Here is a 27,180-nt window from a genome sequence, read left to right on the forward strand (position 1 = left end):
CGGGAAGAAGGGGGTGGGGCCACGCTAGCGTCAGCGCCATCAGGCCGGAGGTGGTGGTGGTGTTCGTTTTCAGTGTATGGTTCTGCACGCCAGGCGGTTCTGTTTGGTACCAGCAATGGAGGGCGTGCGCTGGGCCTTTTCCTGCGGCACGTGGCTGCCAAGCCGAGCCGAATGGCTGCTGGCGGTACGATCGATCCAGCCTGAGGAGAAGGAGCGCATTGGCCAGTTCGTCTTTGCCCGGGACGCCAAGGCAGCCATGGTACTACATACAGGTCTTGGTGTTTTGAGCCGAGGAAGCAGGTGTTGGGGGAGGCGGGCCGGGCTCTGGAGACCCGCTGCGGCCCTGATGTCGGCGGCTCCCTCCTAGCGCACTTGGGGCGGGTCCTGGGCCGCAGGGGTCGCGCCGCCGAGCCTCTGCGCGGCCTGGTCTCCGCGGCCTTTGTCGTCGCGTCCGAGGCCGCGCTCGCGGCAAAAATGAGCCCCTCCCACGTCGTAAATGATATGAGACCCTGCTAGACCCTAAAATTAGGTGTAGTGAAAGCCTGTGAACTTTTTTTTCTTCGCAATGTTTTTGTAGCTTGTTTTTTATTTTTGCGTGGGCCAAAAAATATCCCACCGCTCTCCAAGGGCACTCTGCACGTGATAGGCCCCCCGAAATGTTGACGGCGTTACTTGGTTTATCCTTGCGCTCCCTTGGACCTGGGAGAGGCCTGATCCAGCCTTTTACCCGGGACCCTGCAAACCGCGGAGATTGAGGTCCCAGGCCTACCTTCCTGACTGCATGGCCTGAGGAACAGCATTGGAACTAGAATTATTTTATTTGATGTATTTTTGAGCAGCAAATGGAAAATTTGGTTTAAAAATTATTTCTACACAGTGCAGTTTGAAATAGACTGTATTATCTTCACTTCAAACACAGACATTCCTTGAAATTGTCCCTGGATTGAAACACCTTTTCATTTGAAATTTGGGCTAATTCATAATTTTTTGAAGGCATAATTGGCGTATTTTTTTTATCAATTGTAAGATATTGTGAAATTCATAATGTTGCAGTTTTCAGTATTAAGAATTGAAGGCAAAAACCTTGAAAAATAGTTTACAAAATATTACATACTTTGTCATCTTATACCCATGGGTGTTTTCGTGTGATTTTAGTACTCTCTTCCTCAATTATTAGGTGGTGGTGGAAGAAGGGGCTATATATGAATAAGGATAGCTCATGCATAACTAGTTGCTGAAACTGAGTGATGGGTGTGTAGTATCTAGAAATGCTTGTACATGTGCACAGACTTACATACAACAGGGTTAGTTCATTGAGGGATTTTTTGTAATAGCAAAACTAGAGCCAGCCTAAAATGTCCAATAATGGAGTAATCTATTTATAGTTCCTTTATACTCTTAAATATGCTACAGGTAAAAGTGTGCGGTCTAGATGGTTATATACATATAGGAAACAATCCCCAAGACAAGTTAAAAAGGTTATGCATGGTAGAATACTACATATAATAGAATTTCATATACGTAGGTGGCAAAATTATGTGCTTATGAATTATGTGCTTATATACTTAGATACATACAGAAAAGACTGGAAGAATGCCTACTTGTTAACATTGGTAATCTGTTGAGAGGAGAGAATTGCTAAGGAAAGACTAACGTTTTCTTCTATCTGCTTAAATATTGCTGAAATCCCGATGCAGTGTACTTTTTTAAAACCTAAAAAAATACTTAAGAAACCACAAAAATAGACTACTTTGTATGTTACAAGCAGTGTACCTATATATACCAAATGTTTATGTTTTATTAACAGGCTGGTCGTCTGATGATAAGGAAATTAATTGCAGAGAAATTGAATATCCCTTGGAATAATATTCGTTTACAAAGAACTGCAAAAGGAAAACCAGTTCTTGCGAAAGACTCATTGAACCCTTACCCCAATTTCAACTTTAACATCTCACATCAGGGGGACTATGCTGTACTTGCTGCTGAGCCTGAGCTACAAGTTGGAATTGATATAATGAAAACTAGTTTTCCAGGTAATGTTGCATTTTTGTGGTACGTAGTTAAGTATCTTGTCTCCATTCATGCCTGTTGACTCATCTCAGGCTAGGAGATGTAAAGTAGATAGTGAAGTTTAGGAAAAATGTTCAGTATTCAAAGGTAGGTATATTTGAGAAAGCATATATCCAAAAAGGGTATATTTTGAATATTAATGGACTTCTACACAAAGGATAGATTCTCCATTGCTGGGGAGTCATACAGTACTTTTCCAGAGGCTAAGTGAAATGTAAAGATTTTCTTTTTGAATTATACCTCAGCTTAAGTAAGGCTGTATTTGAAACTATTTTAGAAGACTTAAATTTGTAAAGAACAGTTTTTCATTAGCTTTTTTTGTCTTATTTATATAATAGATATGAAATCAAACTGGACTCCAGTCAGTGTTGAGTGACATTCTATTCAAAAGAATAGTGTGTGTATATGTGTGTGTGTGTGTGTGTGTGTACACACACACACACACACACACACACATATATATTTTTTTTTTAAAGAGGAAGGGAGAGACAGACAGAAACATTGCTTTGTTCCTGCATGTGCCCTGACCAGGGATCAAACCCACAACCTCTGCATTTCAGGATGACACTCTAGCCAACCAAACTGTCCGGCCAGGGCAAAAGCATAGTATATTTTAAGAACTTTGTTTCACTTAAGTGTTTCTCAGAATTTATCAGTAAATTGTTGGTTTGTTTACGGGATAATCTCAATCATAAAGTCTTATAGTTCTTAGGAAAAGAACATATTTATGCTATATCTACAGTTCTTTGTATCACATTTATATAAGTAAAAATGAGCTAGCAATTATTAAATATTTAAGTTGCTTATATTTTGCCTTAGTAATTTGTAATTGTTGGCTGTAGGAACTAACTTACTGTGGGGCTGAATAAGCTCAGGGAGTTACTACAACGTAGGCTCTCTTAACTATAATTTTCATCATCACTAACATTTGATGAGCACTTACTGCGTGCCAAGGCATTTTACTAAGTGCTTTGCTTATACTGTCAGATTTAATTGTCCCATCCATCCTAAAATGAATACAGTGGTACCTAGAAATACGAATTTAATTTGTTCTGTAACTGAGCTTGTAAGTTAGTCAACTCGTATATTAAACTGCCGATACTGGATTCGTGCGCCAACGTGCCAGCTAGCGGCAGCTTCCCGAATCATGACTCGTATCTCAGAATTTCGCTCATATCTTAAAAAAAAAAAATCGTATGTTGGTGTGTTCGTATGTCAAGGTACCACTGTATACGATACATTATTTTTATCAAAAGGTAAGTAACAAGCCAAGGAGAAAACTCTTAAGAGAAACAGCATAAGTCCTCATTTTGTCGTGCAACTTACTAATAATGTCCCCGCTACTTCAACATCGGGATCTTTGTGTTTCCATGAGTTGGGAAGATTTGTATTAATTTTATCTCTCAATCCAATTTCTGTGTATTTTATTTATTAGTTACTTTTCGCCTCAGTCTTTAGGGAAGCCTTTGTAAACCTTTCATCTAAGCTGGATTCTTTTGTTGTAGGCTGTCTCATAAAATGTATTTCCTGCATTCTCGTAACATCTGTTTATAATTATTTAGCAGGGTGATTGTCATTCCCATGGTTCTTATAAGCCACATGAGAGCAGAAACTGTTAGCCACATCTGAGTTTGGTCACTGTCACATTTCTTGGCATCCTATCACATCTCTTAGTGCCCTACCTGGGTCATAATAATGCCCAGTAAATATTTACCAAATGAATAGATACTGTGTGCTGCTATATAGTAAGATTTCAGAGTATGGCGTTGACTCATCTCTCACTTTTGCTGTCAGTGTTTTACCTTGAATTTTCCCACTAACTACTTTTTTCTCTGACTTGCTCATAAAATCTTTTTATTACAGTGGTATTCTTTGCTCAGAAAGAGGCTGTGCTAGTGATAACAAGGATTACTGACATGAGTCCCTGGATGAGCAGCAAGTCATTTTATTTTCACCTATTGAAATTATTTGCTATATGTTGTGTGCATTTTTCTTAGGAGTGGATCTGGTTTCAGTAGTGTCATTGAAGGAACTGAAAGAACCATTGCGTAGAGCAGTGGTAGTCACCAGGTCCCTACTGCCCACTAATGGGCGTTCCAGCTTTCATGGTGGGCGGTAGCAGAGCTAGCAAAGTATAAATAAAAAGATAGACTTAACTATAGTAAGTTGTTTTATAAAGATGTATTCTGCCAAACTTAGCAAAAATTCGACATAAAGTACTTGGTAAGTAATTATTTAAAGTATATGCTTTAACTTGCTGTAACTCTGCTTTATAAATTTTATAAAGTAAAGTCACTTCCCTACTTTATAAATCACCATTACTGTGGAACCGGTGGGCATTTAGAAAATTTTACTACTAACAGATACAAAAGTGGGCGGTAGGTATAAAAAGGTTGACTACCCCTGGCATAGAGGATTTACAGTGAGCATTGGTATGAGCCCATAAACTTCCATGGTTTTTTATTGTCCTTATGTGAACTTTTCCTAAAATCAGAAATTATCAGCAAAGCCATTGCTCCTTAAAATGCAGTCAGCATAATTATACATTATAGGTTGGCTCATCAGGTTGATAAGCTGCCTGGAAATTATACCTTACTGTAAGACACCTTTTATTATCAGTTGCCTTGATGGACAGTGTTGGCTTTGGTCAATACTGGAAAAACAAGTAATTCATTACTAATTGAAACTTTAAATAAATGATAGGAAGATAATTGAACATTGATTGAACATTTAGTTTGTTTTATTAAGACTTTTTTACTCCCAACTTTTATTATCTTACTTGACTAATCCTAATATCTAGGCCTTTTTCTGTTCTTTGGCTGCGTTGTTGCCAGAAAGCTGTGATATATTCAGTAAAACATAGGGCAAAAGATATTTTCCAGTCATCACTAGTGATGGTCAATTTCTGAAGTCTGACTGGACATCATTTTTCAAGGTGGGAATTAGACACTGGTTTATTTCACTGGCAATTCATTTGAATTGTTTTGCTTATGAGACTTAAGTAAAGAAATGGAACAGTGATGGAGGGTAAAACTTAGGACAGCAACAAGGGAAATATTGTACTTTGTACTGGACATTGTTTTTAATTATCAACTCTGAGGATAGAGTCAGTCTTTGAGGGAAAAATATATTGAAAAACTCAGTTTTATTACTCCCATTTTGTCAGCAGGTAAGCCTAATGTAGAAACTTGTGGAGTCTTTCCTGCTTGTCACATTAGCCCTTTCTACTAGGTGCGGATCATTTCCCTCCACCCACTTCTCCCGTTACTGCTGTGGCAGGGCAGGAGAAAATATATTTACTGGATCTAGGAAGCTTTGGATTTCTTCTTTTTAGCCAGGTGGCCACAATTAAAGAGATTATTGCAACCACCACTTTATTTGCTTAATGGAGAAAGGAACTTTAGAAAAGAGCGACCGGTGCATAGTTGGTATTCAGAATTTGTTTAATGTCTGTCTAGAGGCCAGCAGGTATAAGATTGAGGACCCTGATATAAGTGAACTGGCAGTGCAGTACATTCCTAACCCTGGGAGGCGAGTTGTGTAGGTCATTGTAATTTGCTACACCCAATTGGAAAATCTGTTTTTTTCTTGTTTTTTAATTTTTATCTACCATTATATATTATAAATGTAAAAGAAGGCATAGTTTTATGAATGGTTCAGTTTTATTTCCATATTTACAAAATAAGAAAACATAAGATAGTTTGGGGAAAGACCCAAGATTTTTTCCCATGGTTTTACATTTATTTTCAGCTTTACATCTTTAGTTTAAACTTGGCAGGATATTAATTGGCAGCACAAATGACTCAATATTTTGAGATTTAATACTAATTTAAGAGCTTTGAAATGATTATCATAGAACTTTTCTAGAAAACTGTTATAAGGTAAGTGGTGGTATTATTTGATAGCTAGGAATGTAGTAGGGTCTATTTCTTTCCTGTACTATATATTTTAATGGTTTCCTAATTGGTTCCCCCTTCTTACTTTTGTACTCACCTAGTTAATACAAAGTTGGAGTGGCCTTTATAAACAATCCTACAGCAGTTTTCTTAAAACTTTTAGATTGGTTCTTAATATAATCCAATCCATTTAACATGGCTGTTGTTATCTTAATGTGATTTATCTCTTCTGTTTGCATTTTAGCTGCTCTCTGCTCACTATTTTTTGTATCTACTCTTTTATTACCTTGGATATAGCGTACTTTTATTGTTCAAGGTTGCAGAAAACTGCTCCCTCTGCTGTTCTGCTCTCCATATTTTCATTCGGTACCTCAGACTGGAAGGATGAAAAGTAAGCCAGTGTCTCCTATCAGTGATTTTCCTAACCAGCTGATCTGCTTTTCCTTTGTGGCCCTTTTCATTTGTAACTAGTACTTAGTATTTGATTATTATTTGTTTTCCTCATTAGATAAGCTCAGGAACCATGCTTCTTTGCATTTACCACAGGTGTACCTAGTACCTAAAAGTGTCTAGCACATAGCAGGTGCTCCATATGTATTTAATGTACAAGTGATAGTTCTCAGTTTTGCTGAAAATACTAGACTTGTTGAAAAATGAAAAAATACGTACACAACCACAATGAAAACCAGTAATTACATATCATATCAGATACTATTTAAAATATAAACTGTTCTCATCAGTGAATTATGATTAAAAATAGTTCTTTCTTGGAGTCTTCTTCCTCACTCTCCATTTTTCTCCCTAGCTTTTTCTCTCCTCCATTTTTATCCCACCGAGATTCAGTTTTCAGCTTTCTTCCTGCTGCAGTCTATTCCACCGTCATTACTGTCTAGGTTGATCTACACTCTTCTAGCTCTGCATTTTACACAATGTACTTAGTTAAAGCATTTTTTTTTAAGCCTGGAGCTTTAGAGCCTGTAAGTAACTTAAATAAATCACTTCCCTTTGTACTCTGAAGTTCTTAATGAAAAAACCGGTCATCACTGGCAGGGAGTATTCCTCCTTCCCAGTTACTGAATGGGTCTTTTCCACTGTACAGAGGGTTTGAGTGTGGTCATAATGGAGAATTAGTAATATACTGAGAAAATCTTATTTGTGTGACACTGTTAAATGCCTTGTATACATTATCTTGTTTCATCCACTTCAGCCTAGATATAAGTACAGGTGACCGTTGAACAGTGCAGTCCTCAGGAGCACCAGCTTCCCATGCAGTTGACAATCTGTGTATAACTTTTTGACTCCCGAACAACTTAACTGCAGCCATCCCTTGGTATGGCCATCCCTGTGGGACTGGTGCCAGGAACCCTCACAGGTACCAGAATCTGTAAATGCTCAAATGCCTCATGTAAAATGATGTAGAACAGTGCATACAGTCAGCCCTCTGCATCCATAGATTCTCAGCCTTGGATCAAAAATACTGTCTGTGGTTGGTTGAATCCACAGATGTGAAATCCTGGGATGTGGAGGACCAACTATATTTATTGGAAAAAATCCACATGTAAGTGTACCTTTGCATTTCAAACCTCTGTTATTCAAGCTCAGCTGTACTCTAAGGTTGTGTGGTAGTTGTTAATTTACATTAAAAGCAGCCAGGATGTTTATTAAAAATAAAATATCAGCTATTTTGAAACCACCTAGACCTACTGAACCAGAATTGTTAAGATGAAACTAAGTATTCTATATGTAAACAATTTCCCAGATGATTTCTAGAGGGTAATGTTTGGGCAACATTATATTAGATGCAATTTACAGAGCCAACAAAGACAATGGTTGTAACCAACATTTTTTTAACAGAGACAGCGAGAGTCAGAGAGAGGGATAGATAGGGACAGACAGACAGGAACGCAAGAGAGATGAGAAGCATCAATCATCAGTTTTTCATTGTGGCACTTTAGTTATTCATTGATTGCTTTCTCATATGTGCCTTGACCATGGGGCTGGTGAGCTCTGCTCAAACCAGATGAGCCTGCGTTCAAGCTGGCGACCTCGGGGTCTCGAACCTGGGTCCTCCGCCTCCCAGTCTGATGCTTTATCCACTGTGCCACCGCCTGGTCAGGCACCAACATATTTTATGAATGAAATTACAAAGCCATTAGATCCTTGTCTCATACTATACAAAAATATAGTTAGATTTAGGTTTTAATAACAATTACTAAAACACAGGGTGGTATATTTGGTTAGGTTTCTTTAAAAAGGGTGCCACAAGTCAAGAAACCACTAAGTCAGCAGATGTGTTTGCATTCATTATAGCTTTCCTCTTCACAAACCGGGTGGGGGGGATATTTATGGCAAATATAACAAAGGTTAATATAGTTAATATATAAAATGCTTGTGAGTATCAATGAAAAATCACTTAAGACTTACTTGATGAATGAAATGGATAAAGGATTTGATAAAATAATTCACAAAAGAGGACATACATATAACAGTAACAACTACCCCAACAACCTTAGAGCTAACATTAAGTACTTAATCTCTGGACACTTCACCTGTTTATTCCTTAATATACCCAAGTCTTTGACCCTAATTTATAGCTTTAAGAAATAGGTACAGAGATGAAAATTAACAGTAAAGAAGTGATGGAGCCTGACCAGGCGATGGCGCAGTGGATAGAGCATCAGACTGGGACGTGGAGGACCCAGGTTCAAGACCCTGAGGTCATCAGCTTGAGTGCGGGCTATCTGTTTCAAGCAAGGCTCATCAGCTTGAGCCCCAGGTCACTGGCTTTAGTAAGGGGTCACTCGGTCTGCTGTAGGCCCCCCCCCCCATCAAGGCACATACGAGAAAGCAATCAATGAACAACTAAGGAGCTGCAATGAAGAATTGATGCTTCTCATCTCTCTCCCTTCCTGTCTGTCCCTATCTGTCCCTCTCTCTTGTCTCTGTCTGCCTCACAATAAATAAAATAAGTGATGGAGTCAGAATTTGAACATTTGACTCCAGGGAATGACACCCAAAGCTCTTAGGAGTGGTTAAGTGTATCTGTACATTTAAGTTAAATTGTATTCGTATTTATTAGTTTTCTAGGACTCCTAACAGAGTACCACAGACTTTGTGTCTTAAAACAACAGAAATTTATTCTCTCATAGTTTTGAAAGCTGGAAGTCAGTGTAAGTATTAACAGTACCATGCTCCCTCTGCCAGGTCAGGAAAACTCCTGTGCCTCTTCCTCATTTCCTGGCAATCTGGCATTCTTTGGCCTATTTGCGCTTTCATCTTCACCTGACCTTTTCCCTTATAGTTTCTCTGTGTATCTAAATATTTTTCCTTATAAGCAAACCAGTTGTTAAATAACAAGGCCCACCCTAATCTAGTATGACTTGATTATACCTTGATTATAACTATTTCTGAACAAGATCACATTCTGAGGTTCTAGGTAGGCATGAATTTTGGGCAATGCTATTCAATCCAGTACAGTTCATCCTTTGGCCCTGCCAAATTTATATCCATCTGACATGCAAAGTCACCCCATCCCAGCATCCTTAAGTCTTAAACTATTCCAGCATTAAATTTAAATCCTAAGTCTCATCTGAATATCAACAAGTTCCAAATCTGATTGTCTGAATCATTTAAATCAGGTGTGGGTGAATGTCTGGGTATGATGCAATGTGAGGCAAAATTTCTCTCCTTTTAGTGAACCTATGAAACTAGAGAACAGATCATCTGCTTCTAAAACACATTGGTAGGGCAGGCATAGGGTAGACATTCCTGTTTTTAAAAGGGGAAGTTGATGGAAAAAGGGTCATGGGTCTCAACCAAGTTTATAGTGCAGCAGTGCAATTACAAAAGTGTCAAGGCCAGAGGTTAATCTTTTGTGACTCCCTGCTCGTTCCTCTAGCTCTTCAGGGTGGCTCCACCCTTTGCCCCCTCTACCCTGCTTTGGGAGTCCGTTACTTTACTTGAAGGTTAACACATTTGCAGCCATGTAGTCCTAACTCTTAGGCCCTTTTCTTGCCTGTATGTGTTGATACATATAGTTGCTGATAAATGCCCATCTAAGTATAAACACTTAGAGCAACTGCAGTTTAGGATTGCCCAAGAAATTGAGTTTCATGCCTAAGTCATATCTCAGTCTAGTGTTTTTACTATAGAAAACCACGTGTATGGAGGGCTTAAAGAGCTCTTTCATCAGTAGCATACCACAGGCTTTATGGTATTTTTTAAACCTATAATAGCAGCTCAGATATTTTTGTTGTATTCTGGGTTTATATCTGGATAAATTCCCAGACAAGTGAGCTAATAAGTCAAGCATTATTTTGCACGTATTAACTCAAATTTTAGAATACAGTCACCTCACATGAAAGCAAGATTACATGTAATTCAGTACTTAGAAAATAAAACTACTAGAATTTCTAGTACAATTCATTATCCAAAGCTAAATTTCATTACTTTGAGGCACACAGGTGGACATTGCTCAATTCCTCCCTAAAATAACTGGCCCCTTTAACAATGTCAGCCTTTAACTGAGATACAGATGTGTTGTTTTGGAATGAGATTGATGTTGGTTGGCCTTGAGGTTGTAGGGCTAGTAGGACTTTCTTTCTGTAGGCTTGCAATAGCAGCTAAGAGTATTTATTGACTATAAGTTATTTTGCTGTAGGTTACTATTGTATGTTTAAGAAGCTTCCTACTTGCTATATGACCTTGATTAGTTGATTATTGTGACATTTAGAGATCTAACACTGCTTTTTCCTAAACACTGAGCTGTAAGATGGATGATTTGATTTTTTAAAACTTGATTAATGGTTCTATATAAATTTTCAGTCAGTTTGTCTTTCATATGGGTAAATACTTAGGATTTTACATGTGTGGTAATGGGATGATTAAAATGAAGATTATAATAGACATGAATATGTGATGGTATTATAAGGTGACTTTGCCAATTTATAGGTCCAATAATTGTGCTGTCTTCAGATAGTTTAAAGGACAAATATACTATTCTGATATTTCCTATTTTTTTTAATTCCAATTTCCTCGATAAGTACTTGTACTGAAAATTGCTCATTTACTGTGTATTTCCACCATGATGCCACAGTGTGGTGCTGTTGTGCTTTGGCTGAATATTTACAAAATCTTTCTCTGTTGCTGTCAAATCTCTTATTTTGTGGAATAAATAAGATGCTATCAAAAGTATATGAAAACACTCAAATCAGATACTTTTAACCGTGCATAATCAGTTATGTGATTGCTTTCCAGTGGTTGTGCTAGATTGCTTTTTATGTTAATCAGTTTTTTATTAGTATGCATATTTAAATTTTTTCCTTGATTACCCCATCATTTAGTTAAAAATTAGAGGGCTTTTTGAAGGTTATGAAATTATAACTTGAAGAAACCAACAAATAAAATGACTGTATAGCTGACAGGCATATCTTTTTAAATTTTAGGCTTCTTGGATAGTATTCTGTTCAACTACAGTTTCACTGAAATTATATTATGCTGTCTTCCAGATCCAGGGTAGCTATTTTTTCCATTGTTATTATTTTACACTATTTGTGCCAGAATCTATTCAAGAGGAAATAGTTCATAATTTATATGCCTGTGGTGCTCTGGTTGTTTAAAATCTTCAGATTTACTTTTATCACTTTTGCAAGCTTGCTTGCTTTACTTTCTTGAGTGTGTAATTTGTCAAGCCAGTATATAATAGTGATGCTTGTATTTTACCAAGACAGTTTTTATTAAGGGCCTTAAGGAATAAGCACCAAATTATCAAAGGGATTCATAGCCCTGGAATTCCTAAGATCTCAGTTTAATACTTCAGTGCTGTACATAAAATGACTTTATAGCTTTGCTGGGCTACTTTTAGGAAGTGATAGTATTAATAACAAACAGTAAACATTAAGTGAATTCATAAAATGGATTCTAATGTTTTTGAGAAGAGAGGGCTAAGGAGTACATAGGTTAATTAAATAACTTGAATGAACTTGGAAAATAAAGGATCTTTGTCTTGAACTAAAGGGTTATGTAGTATTACAGAGTTGTCGGAAATATTTCTTGGTTAAACGAGGGGACTTGATTATTTTGAAAAATGGGGTTGTGGGGAATCTTAAATTTTGGGAGAACTACTCTTAATATTCTCTCTACCCTTGAGAAAACTATGGGAAAGGAGCTTCTTTACTGTGGAACAGCGATTTTCGTTGGTTTGCCACAGAATTTTTAAACATGCAGTACCTAACTGACCTTATTTCCCTTAAATTGTGAAATAAAAAATGATAGCAGCCAACACATTAGCTGTCCAGTATGAATGAATCAAAATTAAACCTTTATTTCTTTTTGTCTTATCTGCAAAAACTATCTATATAGGTTTTTGTTTTGGGGTTTTTTTTGTGTGTGTGCTGCAGAATTTTAGTAATTAGTTTGTGTGCCATGACATGAAAAAGGTGTAAATTGATCTGTAGGAGAAATTATAAACTCCCTTTGAAAATTAGGATAGTGTCAATTTTACTTATCATAATAGATCCATTATCTAGCACTTGGGCATTTTTAGAGTGAATAATCATAGCAGGAGTGCTAATTGTTGAATTCTTATGGGAGGGTTAGTGATAAAATGCCAGGAAAGCATTAAGTAGGGAGTTTGACATCTTTTTTCCAGGTGTACTATGTTGGCAGATGTCCCTTTTTAAGAGTTGTAGTCAGTCAGTTAATAATGTCATTTTGAATTTGGTGATTTTAGAAATGGGAGCTGGAGTTAGAATAGACAAGCTACGTTAACAGAATCTGCAGAGGGATTACCTTCAAAAGGTTTTCTGGAAAATAATGGGGCAGTAGAACATTTAGGAAATAACTTACCAAATAGTAGTTAACATCCATTTATTGATATAGTAAACAATTGTGTTTACTTATCTTGGGCCAGGGTTGGATTTTTCTATTTTCTTTAATTGATTTTAGAGAGAGGGACATCAGTTTGCTCTTCCACTTATTTATTCATTCAGTGGTTGATCCTTGTATGTGTCCTGACTGGGGATCAAACATACAACGTTGGCATATCAGGACCACATTTTATAATCAACTGAACTATTCATGGCCAGGGCCCAGGCTTTCTGATAGGCCAGTTAAGCTGTAAGTGTGTGAGGACAAGAACCATGACTGATTTGCTTTTTAACCATTAGTTCAATACATATTTGTTGATATTTGTATGTATTTTACATACCTCTAGAATAAAAGGGTAATGATAGAAAGTTCCTGCCTAATAGTAGTAAAAAGAGACAAACACAAAATTATAATGAAAAATATGATATGAAAGACATACTGTGTATTTTAATTTGTCTTAGCCCTTAACTTTTTGAGATCCTTTGAGTTCTATCCTTTTTGCCATTTATTTTTACAGTGCTGGGTGATATTTTTTGTCTTTGTAACCATGGAATTAGGGTTATACTTCAGATTTTTTAAAAATGAGCCTATATCATAGTATTCCAAAAGAACTTAAAATCTGTTTTATATGAAGTCATATTAGTAACATAAAACAATTATTTTGAAGGAAATAAGTAAACTTACCAGTCACAGTGATAATTCACAATGAAAGAATAATTTTCCGCTTTCTCCCCATTTCCAAGAAATTATAATAAAGAAATTGTTCTTTTTTTCCTGTTTTATAGTCAAAGTAAAATTTTAAACTTGTAGAATTGCTCTATTTTAACAGTTCTTTGGATTCATGATAGTCTTAACATGTAGAAATTTCCTCTTAACTAAGATTTATAACAGGTTTGGCTACAAGTTTTATAAAGTTCGGGGGTGTCTTGATATAACTATATGGTTTTTCTTTTTAAATAAGTAGTAATTCATATAATTTCACTTCCTATTAAGCCATCTTTTTTCTGGGCTAGTCAGATCCTTTCATTGTGTTATTTTTAATTCTCAACTCAATTTGATTTGCTAATACTTTGTTTAGGATTATTGTGACTATTCAAAAGTAAGGTTGGCCTATAGTTTTCTTTTATGTGCTGTCTTTGACAGGTTTGGTAATAGAATGGCTATTTTTAATTCTCTGTTTCCTCAATTGACAGGTCGTGGTTCAATTTCAGAATTCTTTCATATTATGAAAAGAAAGTTTACCAACAAAGAATGGGAAACAATCAGAAGCTTTAAGGATGAATGGACTCAGCTGGATATGTTTTATAGGAATTGGGTATATTTTTTTTTCTAATTTTGAGAGTAAATCTCTGATGATTTCATTTTCTGCAAAAAACAGGAGCAAAAAGTTTTTTGGTTACTTCGTAGTTCATACACTGTTTGAAATAAGTTATTACTTGGGAACTTTATGGTTTTTATGTGTACATTATTTATAATGACAGCTCAACAATACATTTTTTTTATCAATTTTTATAAATGTTTTCTATCTTAAAGGAACTTGTTCACATAAAGCCTAATTTAACAAACACGTATGAAATTTATAATATGTCAGAAGACAATAAGCCTTTTATAAATTAGTTACTTTATTATAAAAGAACTATGAGGAAAATACTGTTGTATGTCATACATCAGAAAATGGAGGTGCAGGGAGCCTAAATGATTTACAATCTTAAGTTTACACCGCTGGTTTGTCTCCATACCTACTGTCAGAGTGAAAACAATAGCGTGAAGCCATAATAATGTAGGGTAGAGTTAAAGGTCCAGATGTTTTGGGCCTGTAGATTTCATGAAAATTTTTATCACTAAAAGCTCTAAGGTAAAATCTTTTTCTGTATCTTAGGCACTGAAAGAGAGCTACATAAAAGCCATAGGTATTGGACTAGGATTTGATTTGCAGCGGCTTGAATTTGATATGTCCCCGTTAAACCTGGATATAGGCCAGGTTTATAAAGAGACACGTTTGTTTTTGGATGGAAAAGAAGAAAAAGAATGGGCATTTGAGGTAAGAAATTTATTACAATTACTAAAACTGGGAAGATTTGCTTATTTTGTGCATTTGAGTGATTGGGGAAGCTAGTCTTTGACACGAAACACAGTTGAAATCCAATACTAGTGCTCTAAGGTGAAGACAATGATACTGTGAAAACATACAACATTTAAGGTGGTACTTGAGAGATTAGTCATAGTGAGTTAGGTAAAAAGGGAAGGGAAAAAAGGCCCTGGAATAGGAAGAGCTTTGTGGATATTAACAGCCAAAGGAAGACATTTGGACTGTACTGTGATGAGGGGTTTCAGGCTAGATTGGTACTATCATGCAGGGAATTATGGGTCAGATTAAAGATTTTGTTTTCTTTCTATATTTGATTTCTGTCATTAGCAATTCTTAGTTGCTAAAGAGAGAAACCTAACATAAACTCATTTAAGCCTAAAAGATACTATATAGACTACTAGAGTATTTCATGTAACTGGGTCTGAGAATTAACTAGAATTTGGGACTGTAAAACTCAGAATTCTCTTTCTTTCCTTCTTTCTTTCTTTTCTTTTCTTTTTTTCTTTTCTTTTCTTTTCTTTTCTTTTCTTTTCTTTTCTTTTCTTTTCTTTTCTTTTTACAGAGACAGAGAGAGTCAGAGAGAGGGATAGATAGGGACAGACAGGAACAGAGAGAGATGAGAAACATCAATCATTAGTTTTTCATTGCAACACCTTAGTTGTTCATTGACTGCTTTCTCATATGTGCCTTGACCGGGGGGCTACAGCAGACCGATCCAGCGACCTTGGGTCCAAGCTGGTGAGCTTTGCTCAAACCAGATGAGCCCGTGCTCAAGCTGGTGACCTTGGGGTGTTGAACCTGGGTCCTCCACATCCCAGTCCGACACTCTATCCACTGCGCCACCGCCTGGTCAGGCCAGAATTCTCTTTCTTATGTTTTACTTTTGCCTTTCTATATATCCATCCAGGCTTCAGTTTTTTTCCACCCTTGTTTCTTATTCTGTACATCAGCTTTCTTCACTTCTTGGGTTTGTGTAGCAGGAAACATGGCTGCCTACCACTCTTACATGTACCAAAATTTACAGAATAAAACTTTACAGAGATTGATGAATTCCCTTTGTGTCCTAAAAGTCCTGGAGAAGGAACTCCCTGGCCTTGCTTGGGTCTAGTGCCAATCTTCTGACTAGTCATTGTAGCCAAGGAATTGTCACTGTAATTGGTACAGCTTGTGTCAGGTGTCCAGAACCCAAAAAACGGGTCACTTACTAATGTGGTTATTCCTGCAATAATCACTGGAATTATGTTCAGAGAAGGTCAGTGTCAGAATAAAGAATTAGTGATGAGCGGATAAAATGGAAAGTGTTCACTAATTTTCTCAAAAGATTTTAACAGGTGTTAATAGGGAGTGATAAGATCAGATTTATATTTTAAAACCTAGTTCTGTCTGTGGATGTTTAAGGATGTGACATGTCAAAGATGTTATGATCGGCCTGACTGGTGGTGGCACAGTGGATAGAGTATCAACCTGGGATGCTGAGGTCCCAGATTTGAAACATCGAGAAGGAAGCTGGCTTGAGCGTGGGATCATCAACGTGACCCCATGGTCACTGGCTTGAGCCCAGAGGTCACTACCTTGAATCCCATGAATGCTAGCTTGAGCAGTGGGTCACTGGCTTGGCTAGAGCCCCTTGATCAAGGCACATGAGAAGCAATCAGTAACAACTAAAGTGCCACAACTACAAGTTGATGCTTCTCATCTCTTTCCCTCCTTATCTGTGTCTCGCTCTCTCTAAAAAAAAAAAAGTTATCAATTCTGTGACTTGTATAGGCCTCTCTATTGCATAACTGAAGACTAGTGGTCAAGTTGAATGTATGTGAGATTCCATAGATATACCCAGGTGAATAGAATGAAGGGCTGGGCTAGAGGGAAACAATCATAATTATTAACGTATGCATGGTAGTTGAACCAATGGGATTTAAAGTTGCAGCTGTAAAATTAAAAATTGTAACCTAGCCTGACCAGGTGGTGGCGCAGTGGATAGAGCGTCGGACTGGGATGTGGAGGACCCGGGTTCGAGACCCCGAGGTCGCCAGCTTGAGTGCGGGCTCATCTGGTTTGAGCAAAAAGCCCACCAGCTTGAACACAAGGTCACTGGTTCCAGCAAGGGGTTACTCATTCTGCTGAAGGCCCGCGGTCAAGGCACATATGAGAAAGCAATCAATGAACAACTAAGGTGTTGCAACGCGCAACGAAAAACTAATGATTGATGCTTCTCATCTCTCTCTGTTCCTGTCTTTCTGTCCCTGTTTATCCTTCTCTCTGACTCACTGTCTCTGTAAAAACTAAATAAATAAATAAAATTAAAAAAAAATTGTAACCTAGCCCTGGCCAGTTGGCTCAGTGGTAGAGCGTTGGCCTGGCGTGCGGGTGTCCCGGGTTCAATTCCTGGCCAGGGCACACAGGAGAAGCGCCCATCTGCTTCTCTACCCCTCCCCCTCTCCTTCCTCTCTGTCTCTCTCTTCCCCTCCCGCAGCCAGGGCTCCATTGGAACAAAGTTGGCCCGGGCGCTGAGGATGGCTCTGTGGCCTCTGCCTCAGGCGCTAGACAAAATTATGTAAAAATATGTAATAAGGTACTGAAAAAGGGTAAAACAACCATTTCCCTAATAGGAAATCCTTTATTCTTAATAGTGCCTGGTGGAACAGGCCTAATAGCAGGGTGGGGAGGGAGGGAAGAGTCGGGCTGGGCCAGCTGTGCCAGCTGTGCTTCTGTTTTTTTGGTGGTAAAGATATCTGAGTTCCTGTGGCTCCAGTAGGTGTTGTGGAAAATGGTAGCCACTGGGCTTAAAAATACCACAGGTGCCCAATCCTTGAGATAAAGCTACCATTTGGATATGTCAAACGACTCAGTTCTAAAAACTGAATTAAACAGCTTTGGTCATTAGTCTGCCCCTTTTCTCCAGTTTCCCTCTTTCAGGAAACCAGAGTGGAAGAGGAAGATTAGAAGAGCATGGTGAGGCCAGGGGTACGATTGTATATATGCTTTAGGAGTGAGATGAAATTTTTTAAGCTGAAAGTGACTGAAGAGCTGTGTGGTTTGCCTCAAGGCCTGTCTGGGAACTGGGAAGGGAGCTCTGTCAGGGCGCATTTGAAGGCAGCCGTGGGAGAACAATTAAGCTCTACTAAATGCTCCTGAGTGTTTTATCAGCTCAAGGAAACTATGTTTAGATGCATGTATTTAAGTGTCGATTGTTTATTACACTATAAACAGGCCCAGGATGGGAGAGAGAATGTAACAGAATGAGTCTGCTGGCGTGGACAGCCAGAACTACGGTTGAGGAAAGAATGATTGTAGAGCCAAGGAAAGCATACCAAGAGTCAAGGAACACAGATGGGAGGGGGAGGTTCCTGTCAGGGCATCTCCAAAGGACCCCACAAGTTGAAGAGCCAGCCTTTTGAACTTGGAGCTGAGGAAGGACTATGAGTTCAGTGTACAGCCATGGCATAATCAGGGGTCTCAAACTCGCGGCCCGTGGCCCGCCCACCAATTTTGTGTGGCCTCAGACTAATCAAACTTTGTGGATTAGTCTGCCGGCCAGTCTGCGGCCGCACAAAATTGGTGGACGGGCCGCGAGTTTGAGACCCCTGAATGCGATCTTCACTGCCCTTTCTTCCCTTTGCATTTGTACTTGTACACACTAAATTTTCACCCAGGCTAGAAGAACCAGAGGCAGCATAGTGAATGGGAAGACAGAAGGTCTGGAGTTAGGAAGGAAGATGAAATCAATTCCCTTTCCATTGGAGGCTTCCAAACCTCAATTAGATTTAAGCTGGGTTGGTGGGAGGAAAAGCTCTTTATGAGGTGAGAATAAAACTGAATTGGGTCAAACAGGGCAAGCACCTTGATTGAGAGAAAATATGTGAGAATGACCAAAAATGTCATTTTATGACATCTGTTCAAGATTTTTTTTTTTTTTTTTTTTGTATTTTTCTGAAGCTGGAAATGGGGAGAGACAGTCAGACTCCCGCATGCGCCCGACCAGGATTCACCCGGCACGCCCACCAGGGGCAACGCTCTGCCCACCAGGGGGCGATGCTCTGCCCCTCCGGGGCGTCGCTCTGCTGCTACCAGAGCCACTCGAGTGCCTGGGGCAGAGGCCAAGGAGCCATCCCCAGTGTCTGGGCCATTTTTGCTCCAATGGAGCCTTGGCTGTGGGAGGAGAAGAGAGAGACAGAGAGGAGGGGGGGGGGGGGTGGAGAAGCAAATGGGCGCTTCTCCTCTGTGCCCTGGCTGGGAATTGAACCTGGTCCTCCGCACACCAGGCCGATGCTCTACCGCTGAGCCAACCGACCAGGGCCTGTTCAAGATTTTATCCAGAGAAAGAGAAAAATGAAGTGTCCAAACTTCTCTAAAGGGAAAAATGATGAGAAAGAATAAATTGCCTTGTATTCCTACACTGGGTTACCTAGTCCTTTAGTAAACTGAGAAAAAGGTACAGAGAAGGTTCAGCCGTTCCTACTTTTTACATGTGACTCCAAATAAAAGATCAGCACAGGGCCCTGGCCGGTTGGCTCAGTGGTAGAGCGTCGACCTGGCGTGCAGGAGTCCCAGGTTCGATTCCCGGCCAGGGCACACAGGAGAAGCACCCATCTGCTTCTCCACCCCTCCCCATCTCCTTCCTCTCTGTCTCTCTCTTCCCCTCCCGCAGCCAAGGCTCCATTGGAGCAAAGTTGGCCTGGACGCTGAGGATGGCTCTGTGGCCTCTGCCTCAGGCGCTAGAATGGCTCTGGTTGCAACAGAGCGACGCCCCAGATGGGCAGAGCATCGCCCCCTGGTGGGCATACGGGTGGATCCCGGTTGGGCGCATGCGAGAGTCTGTCTGACTGCCTCCCCGTTTCCAACTTCAGAAAAATACAAAAAATAAAAAAGATCAGCACAGGACAAGCTAGCTGCAATCTGTTCTCCTTTCCCTAATATGTAGCTACCATTTCCTGAAACAGCCATCATGACCAGACGTCATTTGCCCCATGTCTAGATTTTTTCCCATATGACAAAATTTAGGTACCTGGGCCATTTTGAGAAAGTACTGTTGCCTGTGTTGGACACAAAACAAATAACCTAATAAGTACTACATTTGGAGACTAGTTTTATTAATGCATATAGCCAGTGAATAATTTTACTGCTTTGGATTCATACATTCTCTTCTTTATAACGTGAGAACTGATTTAGCTAAGTCTGGGGGAAAAAGTCCTCTTTCTGTAGGCAGCATTAAAAGAATGCCTGCAAGAACAACCTTAACTCCAGGTATGCATCTGGAAGGTATCTACTGGCACCCAATTAATTGATACAAGAGGCTACAGATGCTGCCCTCATCCAAGTGGAATTAAAGGATGGTGCCATCATAGGATATATAGTAAAATTCTACATGCTCAGAAAAAGGGGTATTTATTTTCTCACAGACTCAAAAGAACACTTGAAGTGAAAATTACATAAAGAAAAAGATTTTTTAAAATCTGCTTAATGTTTTTAATAACATTTAAGAAATTAGCATATCTGAAATGGAAGCTGAGAGCCGTAAGGAGAAGACAGGCCTGGCATTTCAGTGGACAGACTGAGTGAGAAAACTGGCTGTTGCTCATGATTACCTCCGATATTCTGCTAAGATACAGATACTTCACAACTGCTGAGCTAAGTGGTTTCCAAAGTAATTGTAGCCGAAACATTTCTAGGTTATCATGTTCATTAATAAAGTCAGTGTATAGAATGGGAGGACAGCCATGAGCTAAAGGGAAAATAACCTACTAAATCTTTTCTGATACTTAGTTATATTTTTTTCTCTTTAAATATATTTTCCTAAATTTATTGTTACTGAATTTTAGTTTTTGTTCATTTTGATATCTTAAAGTGTGAAGATAAGAAAAACAAGATAAAGGATATAGAGTCTCTAAGTATGATAGTTCAGTTTCTGATTAGAGTTTCCTATTTCACCTGATGTCTTATGGAAATGTGCCTTAGTAAAGTGGCTTTTCAGTGAAAATTTTTAGTTTTTTCTTTTAATGTATTGATTTTAAAAAGAGAGAGAAACATTAATTTGTTTTACTTCTGCATTTATTGATTCATTCTTCTGTGTGCCCTGACCAGGGATCAAAACCTTTAATCTTGACATATTGGGATGATGCTCTAACCATCTGAGCTACCTTGGCAGGGCCTGTTTACTTTTTTTTATAGTTACTCCTACTTTTCCTTGGTAACTGCTTCAGTATCGATTACATTTTAAAGCCCCTCCCCCCCCCCCCATCCTACTGTCTCATACATACGGGAAAATAGAAAGGTGCATATTCTTTGTCTTATCTATAAAGTTCCACCATGATTTTCCATAGTATATAGTGTGTAGTTAACAATGTTTATAAACTAGTGTTGCAATCTGATTTTTTTTTTAATGTTAGTTTTAAACATACAAAAATTAACATCCCCAGTGAGGGCAGATGGCTATCTACATGTGTTTCTAGATAGGACACAGCCTCTGTGTAGTACTCAAGTGACAGCAGACAAACCCCAATTCAGCAGTGTTTTATTAGTGAAAAGGGGAGAATGGGACTTATATTTTAAAGTAGCAATTGCAAAAGAAGCACTAGCAAGATGTAACTACTGAATGTAACACTTAACCCTAGGCTGTCTCCGGTACTAGAGTTGAGGAAAAGCTGTAAAAGACATTGGATTAGTTCAAAAATTTGGAATACAGAAAGTAGATTTAAGTACTAGTTCATGCTATATTAACCAAAGTTAGTAGCCACTATGGTTATGTGAGAGAAAATTCCTGTTAGGATCTACATCAGGGGTCCCCAAACTTTTTACACAGGGGGCCAGTTCACTGTCCTTCAGACCGTTGGAGGGCCAGACTATAAAAAAAAAAACTATGAGCCTGACCAAGCGGTTGCGCAGTGGATAGAGCATCAGACTGGGATGCGGAGGACCCAGGTTCAAGACCCCGAAGTCGCCAGCTTGAGTGCGACTTGAGGGCTCATCTGGCTTGAGTGAAAAGCTCACCAGCTTGGACCCAAGGTCATTGGCTCGAGCAAGGGGTCACTCAGTCTGCTGAAGGCTTGTGGTCAAGGCACATATGAGAAAGCAATCAATGAACAACTAAGGTGTCACAACAAAAACATAATTGATGCTTCTCATCTCTCTCCGTTCCTGTCTGTTCCTATCTATCCTTCTCTCTGACTCTCTGTCCCTGTAAAAAAAACCAAAAAAAAAAAAAACCTGAACAAATCTCTGCACACTGCACATATCTTATTTTAAAGTAAAAAAACAAAACGGGAATAAATACAATATTTAAAATAAAGAACAAGTAAATTTACATCAACTGACCAGTATTTCAATTCACCGAAAGTAGTAATGTATGTGAGTGATGCTGCGCTTTGCGGTGCTGCCGCCCATACAGTGCTCCTCTCACCACCAATGAAAGAGGTGCCCCTTCTGGAAGTGTGGCGGGGGCCGGATAAATGGCCTCGGGGTTCATACTGAAGGGTCAAAATGTATTTGACTTTTCCTTACCGTGTTTTCCCACATATTAGACATGCCCTTTTTAAAAAAATTTGGGGTCTAAAAACTGGGTGCCTCTTATACAGTAGATTTTTTTTTTTTACCTGCACTTGACAGTGATGAGGAGTTGTATGAATTTTATGATGAGTAAATCTTGAATTTAATAACTTGATGTAATACCTTTTTTTTTTCCTTCAAATTTTGGGCCCCAAAATTAAGGTGCATCTTATACATGGAGCGTCTTATACATGGGGAAATACGGTATATGGTTGGGGGAAGCAGCAGAATATAAGTGTGTGTGTATAGAGAGAGAGAGAGAGTGAAATTTTAAAGATGTAAATAAAAGTATATCTAAGTTTACATGCTTAGTAATTAACCTGTATTTACTTACCTTTTATTTTTTAGGAAAGCAAAATAGATGAGCACCATTTTGTTGCAGTTGCTCTTAGGAAGCCCGATGGATCTAGACATCAGGATGTAAGATTGATTTAAGATTTCTCTGACTTTTAATTTAAAAGCATGAATTAATACTGAGTTTGTTCTTTTTTGGTAGAAATAATCACTTGGTTTATATCAGTTTTAGAGAGGTTTTTAAAATTTGTTTTTAAATTAAAGGTTTAAAAATGTTTTTTGTAATCAAATCCTTAAGCTCATCTGAGATTTTACAGAAAATTTTTAAGAAGTATGTTACCTGCTTTACATTCAAATACTTTGTCACACAGAAAAAAGTAGTAATACCGTTACAGTTTCAATTGAAATTCAAGAAAATCACTACCTGACTGATTGCAGCAGTAGATTACTTCCCAGGGAATGTCTTGAGTATGAGGGTACCAAGTTGACAGGTGGTGGTGAGTGGTGGAATTATCTGGCAGATTGAACCCCTTCCCTCTTTTAAAGTACTATCTTAAATTATTCCCAAAGTTAATAGCATCAAACACGTGAGAGACCTTATGTCATATTGTGGCATAACATCCATCTCAGTTCTTCCAATTTTTACTTCTATTGAATATTAATTGAGAAATTAAAAATAAAACTTTAGGTCAAGGACTCTTAGCCTACATATAGTTGTAACTGCAGTAGTATTTAAGGAATGTTGATAATGTTACACTAATTGAAACTATATCATAACATTTTTAAGGAATCCATCTGAGAGAATGTGGCATGATCTATATATATATATAATCTCTAGAAAAATAGGTTGGTCCACAGACCATGCCTTAGGTTAAGAAAGGATTAAAATTCCTTAAAAAGGGATGGCATGTTAAAGCTGACTCCGCGACTCCTATTTGAAGGTGCTCTAAGAAAGGTTATTAGCTATCTTTGTTACCTGTCCTGTATGACTTCAACTCTGCACTCTGAATACCTTATATTTCCATAGAGCTTTATAGTTTTTGTAACATTTACACATGTGGTACTTCCTTTTTTCTCACTGGAGAGAGCCTGTTTAGGCAGCAGCATTGACATAATAAGAAAAGGACAAAAATACTATTCAGAAGGCTGGGTTCCAGGCCTAGGTCTATCATTTAAAACTGTGTGGTGAGTGTCTGCAAAATGGTTGATCTTCCTGAGCCTCAGTTTCTCCGTATTCTAAATTGGGATAACCATATCAGCATATCTGTGAGACATAAATCTCATTAAAAAAGTTTTGACCTTGTTTAAGCACTATATAAAATCTATGTGGTATCTTTACTAAAATGTATAGAATTGTTAAAAAAAAAAAAAGGTTCAGTTGTGAACAAAGGCTCTATTTCAGAGTATATGATAGAATTTAAGTTCAGTGTTGAATGAGTCATTTTCTAAAGAAGTTTTGCATCTCTGTGTGGTACGGGAATTTTATCAGACTCACTCTCTAGAGCAGTGGTAGTCAACCTGGTCCCTACCGCCCACTAGTGGGCATCCCGGCTTTCACGGTGGGCTGTAGCGGAGCAACCAAAGTATAAATAAAAAGATAGATTTAACTATAGTAAGTTGTTTTATAAGAATTTATTTTGCCAAACAGCGAAAATCCTACATAAAGTACTTGGTAAGTAATTATTATTATATGCTTTAACTTGCTGTAACTCTGCTTTATAAATTTTATAAAGTAAAGTTACTTCCCTACTTTATAAATCACCATTACTGTGGAACTGGTGGGCAGTTAGAGAATTTTACTACTAACAGATACAAAAGTGGGCGGTAGGTATAAAAAGGTTGACTACCCCTGGTCTAGAGTATTAATCGAAAGTTGGCCTCGTGACTCCCCTCTATCAGAATAACCCACCTTCTTGTTAACATTTTGGAATCCCTTTCAATTCATGTCCTCAATTAGAATTTGTGGAAGTGTGACTTATGTCCACATTTGTTTTGCTCTCCAAAACAAATGCTACAGGTTATTATGTACAAAAATTGTGAGAATCAGGTTATTTCATTTTTTTTTAATATTTTATATTGGCAACACTAATATAAGGAGTAAAAACACTTAGAAATCCTACTATGTTGTACTTTAGTATTACTGAAATGAATTTGGTTTTATTTCTTATTTTCCTAATCATAAGATTGTAAAATTACCACGCAGTGTAACAATGAGGTAATTTTTCCCTTTCAGGCTTCATCTGAGGATGATTCTAAACCATCCCAGAGGCAGTTTACTATTCTTACCTATAATGATTTAATATCATCTGCTGTTCCTATGACTCCAGAAGATCCTTCGTTTTGGGACTGTTTTTGTTTCACAGAAGAAATTCTGATACGAAATGGTACAAAGTCATGATAAAGTAACAAAGGGAAATGGAAATTGTTGTAATATTCTGTACTCACTAAAAAATAAATGCCTGATACTATCAAACTTTATTTCACAAAACAGTTTGGAAAAGAAAAACTACTAACATTCCTATTAAAAAAGCATACTACCAGTTCAAAATAACTTAGTAGAATACACATTTACCTTTTCTTTTCAGAATCATATAGAATTGACAGAAGACAGGAAAGGGTGGCAGAACCTTAAATGGTACAGGCATACCTTGTTTTATTGCACTTTGCTTCATTGCTTCACTGTACTGCTCTTCACAAGTGTTGCATTTTTCACAAATGGAAGGCAAGACCCTCCACCAGCAAAAAGATTATGACTGGCTTTGTTACGGTGTCTGGCATTGAGCCCGCAATATCTCTGAGGCATGCCTGTACATGCTTGTTGTAGAAAAAACAAAGTCCAAAAATGCAATAAGGAAGCATTTAAATTACTGTCTTTCAAACCTAACTATATCAGAGATAACTATGTATTTCTAAAACCTTTCTTGGCAATTTGAATCCATATTAATATACTTGTTTTTAATAAAAAATGGGGACATACTATTTTGTAATGTTTTTGTCTTAATTGCACATCTATCATTCATAATTACTTCTGTGGCAAAACTTTTACTAGTTCTGATTCTATTGTATGGCTAATATCAGTTGGGATGCTTTTGACCAGGCAACAATATCCAAATATAATTGACTTAGGTGACCAAGGACATGTATTATCTCACACAACACATGGCTCAGAGGTGTTACTAAGGACACTCTTTTGCCTCTGCTTCAGTTTTGCTTGCCTTGCGTAAGGCTTGTCTCATGGTCACAAGCTGCTGCTGTAACTTCCAGCTTCATATCTTCGTAAAATTGCACCTGAGAGTCAGGAAAGGTTATTTCTCCTTTCACACTCAGTTTTGTCAGTGAGGAGTACATTTTCTATAAGTCCCCAGATTTCCCCTCAGTTTCCCTTGACTCAGATCACTGAGAAATCTGACCACTGGACTCTGGGGAGCAGTCTTGGTGAGGAAGAAGGGAGGGCAGGCTGGGGAGCCTGCCGCTGCTGTAGGGAGGTGGCCCACAAGCTGCTCATCTTTCCTCTTTGTTAGACATCTAATTGTCTGCAGATTTTACTGTCAGTGGCAGTGCAGTGGATATCTTTGTAACCACTTTTTGAGGTACATGCTTAATGATATCCTTGAGAAAGTTTCTGGAAATGGAATGATTGGTTCAAAGGGACTAAATTATTTTGGACCTTTGATTAAGTATTTGCCAGATTGCTTTCCAAAACTGCTGTGCAACTTACACTTCCAGTTTTATATGTGTGATCACCTCACCTCCACCCGCGTATTTCCTGGTAAACTAGATTTTTTTTTTTAATTTTTGCCAATATAAGTGAAAAATGGTACCTTTTTAAAAATTCCTGTTTTATTACAAATGAGGTTGATAAGATAGTGTTACTATTGGCTGTTTTTATTTCTTTTTTAATGAACTACCTGTTCATTGTCTGCCTGTTTATAGGATTTAATTTAAAGTGGGAACATAATATATAAAATGCCAATACCATCATATTGATGATAGAATCTATTATGTAGTCGGTTGTAGTGCATGTTTTGAGAGTTAGTCTTGTTATTTAATATCAAGAAGTGAAATAATTTTGTTGTTTCCATTACTAAAATTGAAAGTTGTGTGTAAATTGTTTAAAATTAGATACTTAGTAAAAAGAAATTGGAATGTTTTATAATTTTTTATTTTACTAAGCATGCCCAAATATTTCAAGCGTAGTAAATAATGTGTTTTAAACAGATTAAGCAGCATATCTAATAGAGGAAGCATTATCCCTAGCATGAATGTAATGATGATATGAAAAGCTGTCATCTGTCTTGTCATTATAATAAAACGATTAACAATGAATTTTTATGAGCCAGATATTGTGCTAGATTTTGTTGTTTTTCTGTTCTTTCTTAATGAGTTACACATACACATAGTTTAAAGAGTCAAATAGATCAA

General features: G+C 38.0%; 1 protein-coding gene across 1 annotated transcript; it reads left to right on the forward strand.

Moving 5' to 3' along the window:
• On the forward strand, nucleotides 1-27,099 carry AASDHPPT (aminoadipate-semialdehyde dehydrogenase-phosphopantetheinyl transferase). The gene is made up of 6 exons (XM_066371588.1): nucleotides 1-259; nucleotides 1,808-2,033; nucleotides 14,027-14,148; nucleotides 14,713-14,874; nucleotides 22,813-22,884; nucleotides 24,992-27,099. The coding sequence occupies exons 1-6, from the start codon at nucleotides 77-79 to the stop codon at nucleotides 25,154-25,156; spliced, it is 930 nt and encodes a 309-aa protein (XP_066227685.1). The 5' UTR covers nucleotides 1-76; the 3' UTR covers nucleotides 25,157-27,099.
• The last annotated feature ends 81 nt before the right edge of the window (nucleotides 27,100-27,180 follow it).

The sequence above is a fragment of the Saccopteryx leptura genome, chromosome 1, assembly GCF_036850995.1.
Source record: "Saccopteryx leptura isolate mSacLep1 chromosome 1, mSacLep1_pri_phased_curated, whole genome shotgun sequence".
In the NCBI taxonomy this organism is placed as follows: Eukaryota; Metazoa; Chordata; class Mammalia; order Chiroptera; family Emballonuridae; genus Saccopteryx; species Saccopteryx leptura.

Bases quoted from the DNA above. Each gene is read 5' to 3' on its own strand.
- AASDHPPT (XM_066371588.1), top strand. From the start codon at position 77: ATGGTTCTGCACGCCAGGCGGTTCTGTTTGGTACCAGCAATGGAGGGC. The intron at 260-1,807 runs GTACTACATACA...TTTTATTAACAG, and splicing joins GGGACGCCAAGGCAGCCATG to GCTGGTCGTCTGATGATAAG. The intron at 14,875-22,812 runs GTAAGAAATTTA...TTTATTTTTTAG, and splicing joins AAAAAGAATGGGCATTTGAG to GAAAGCAAAATAGATGAGCA.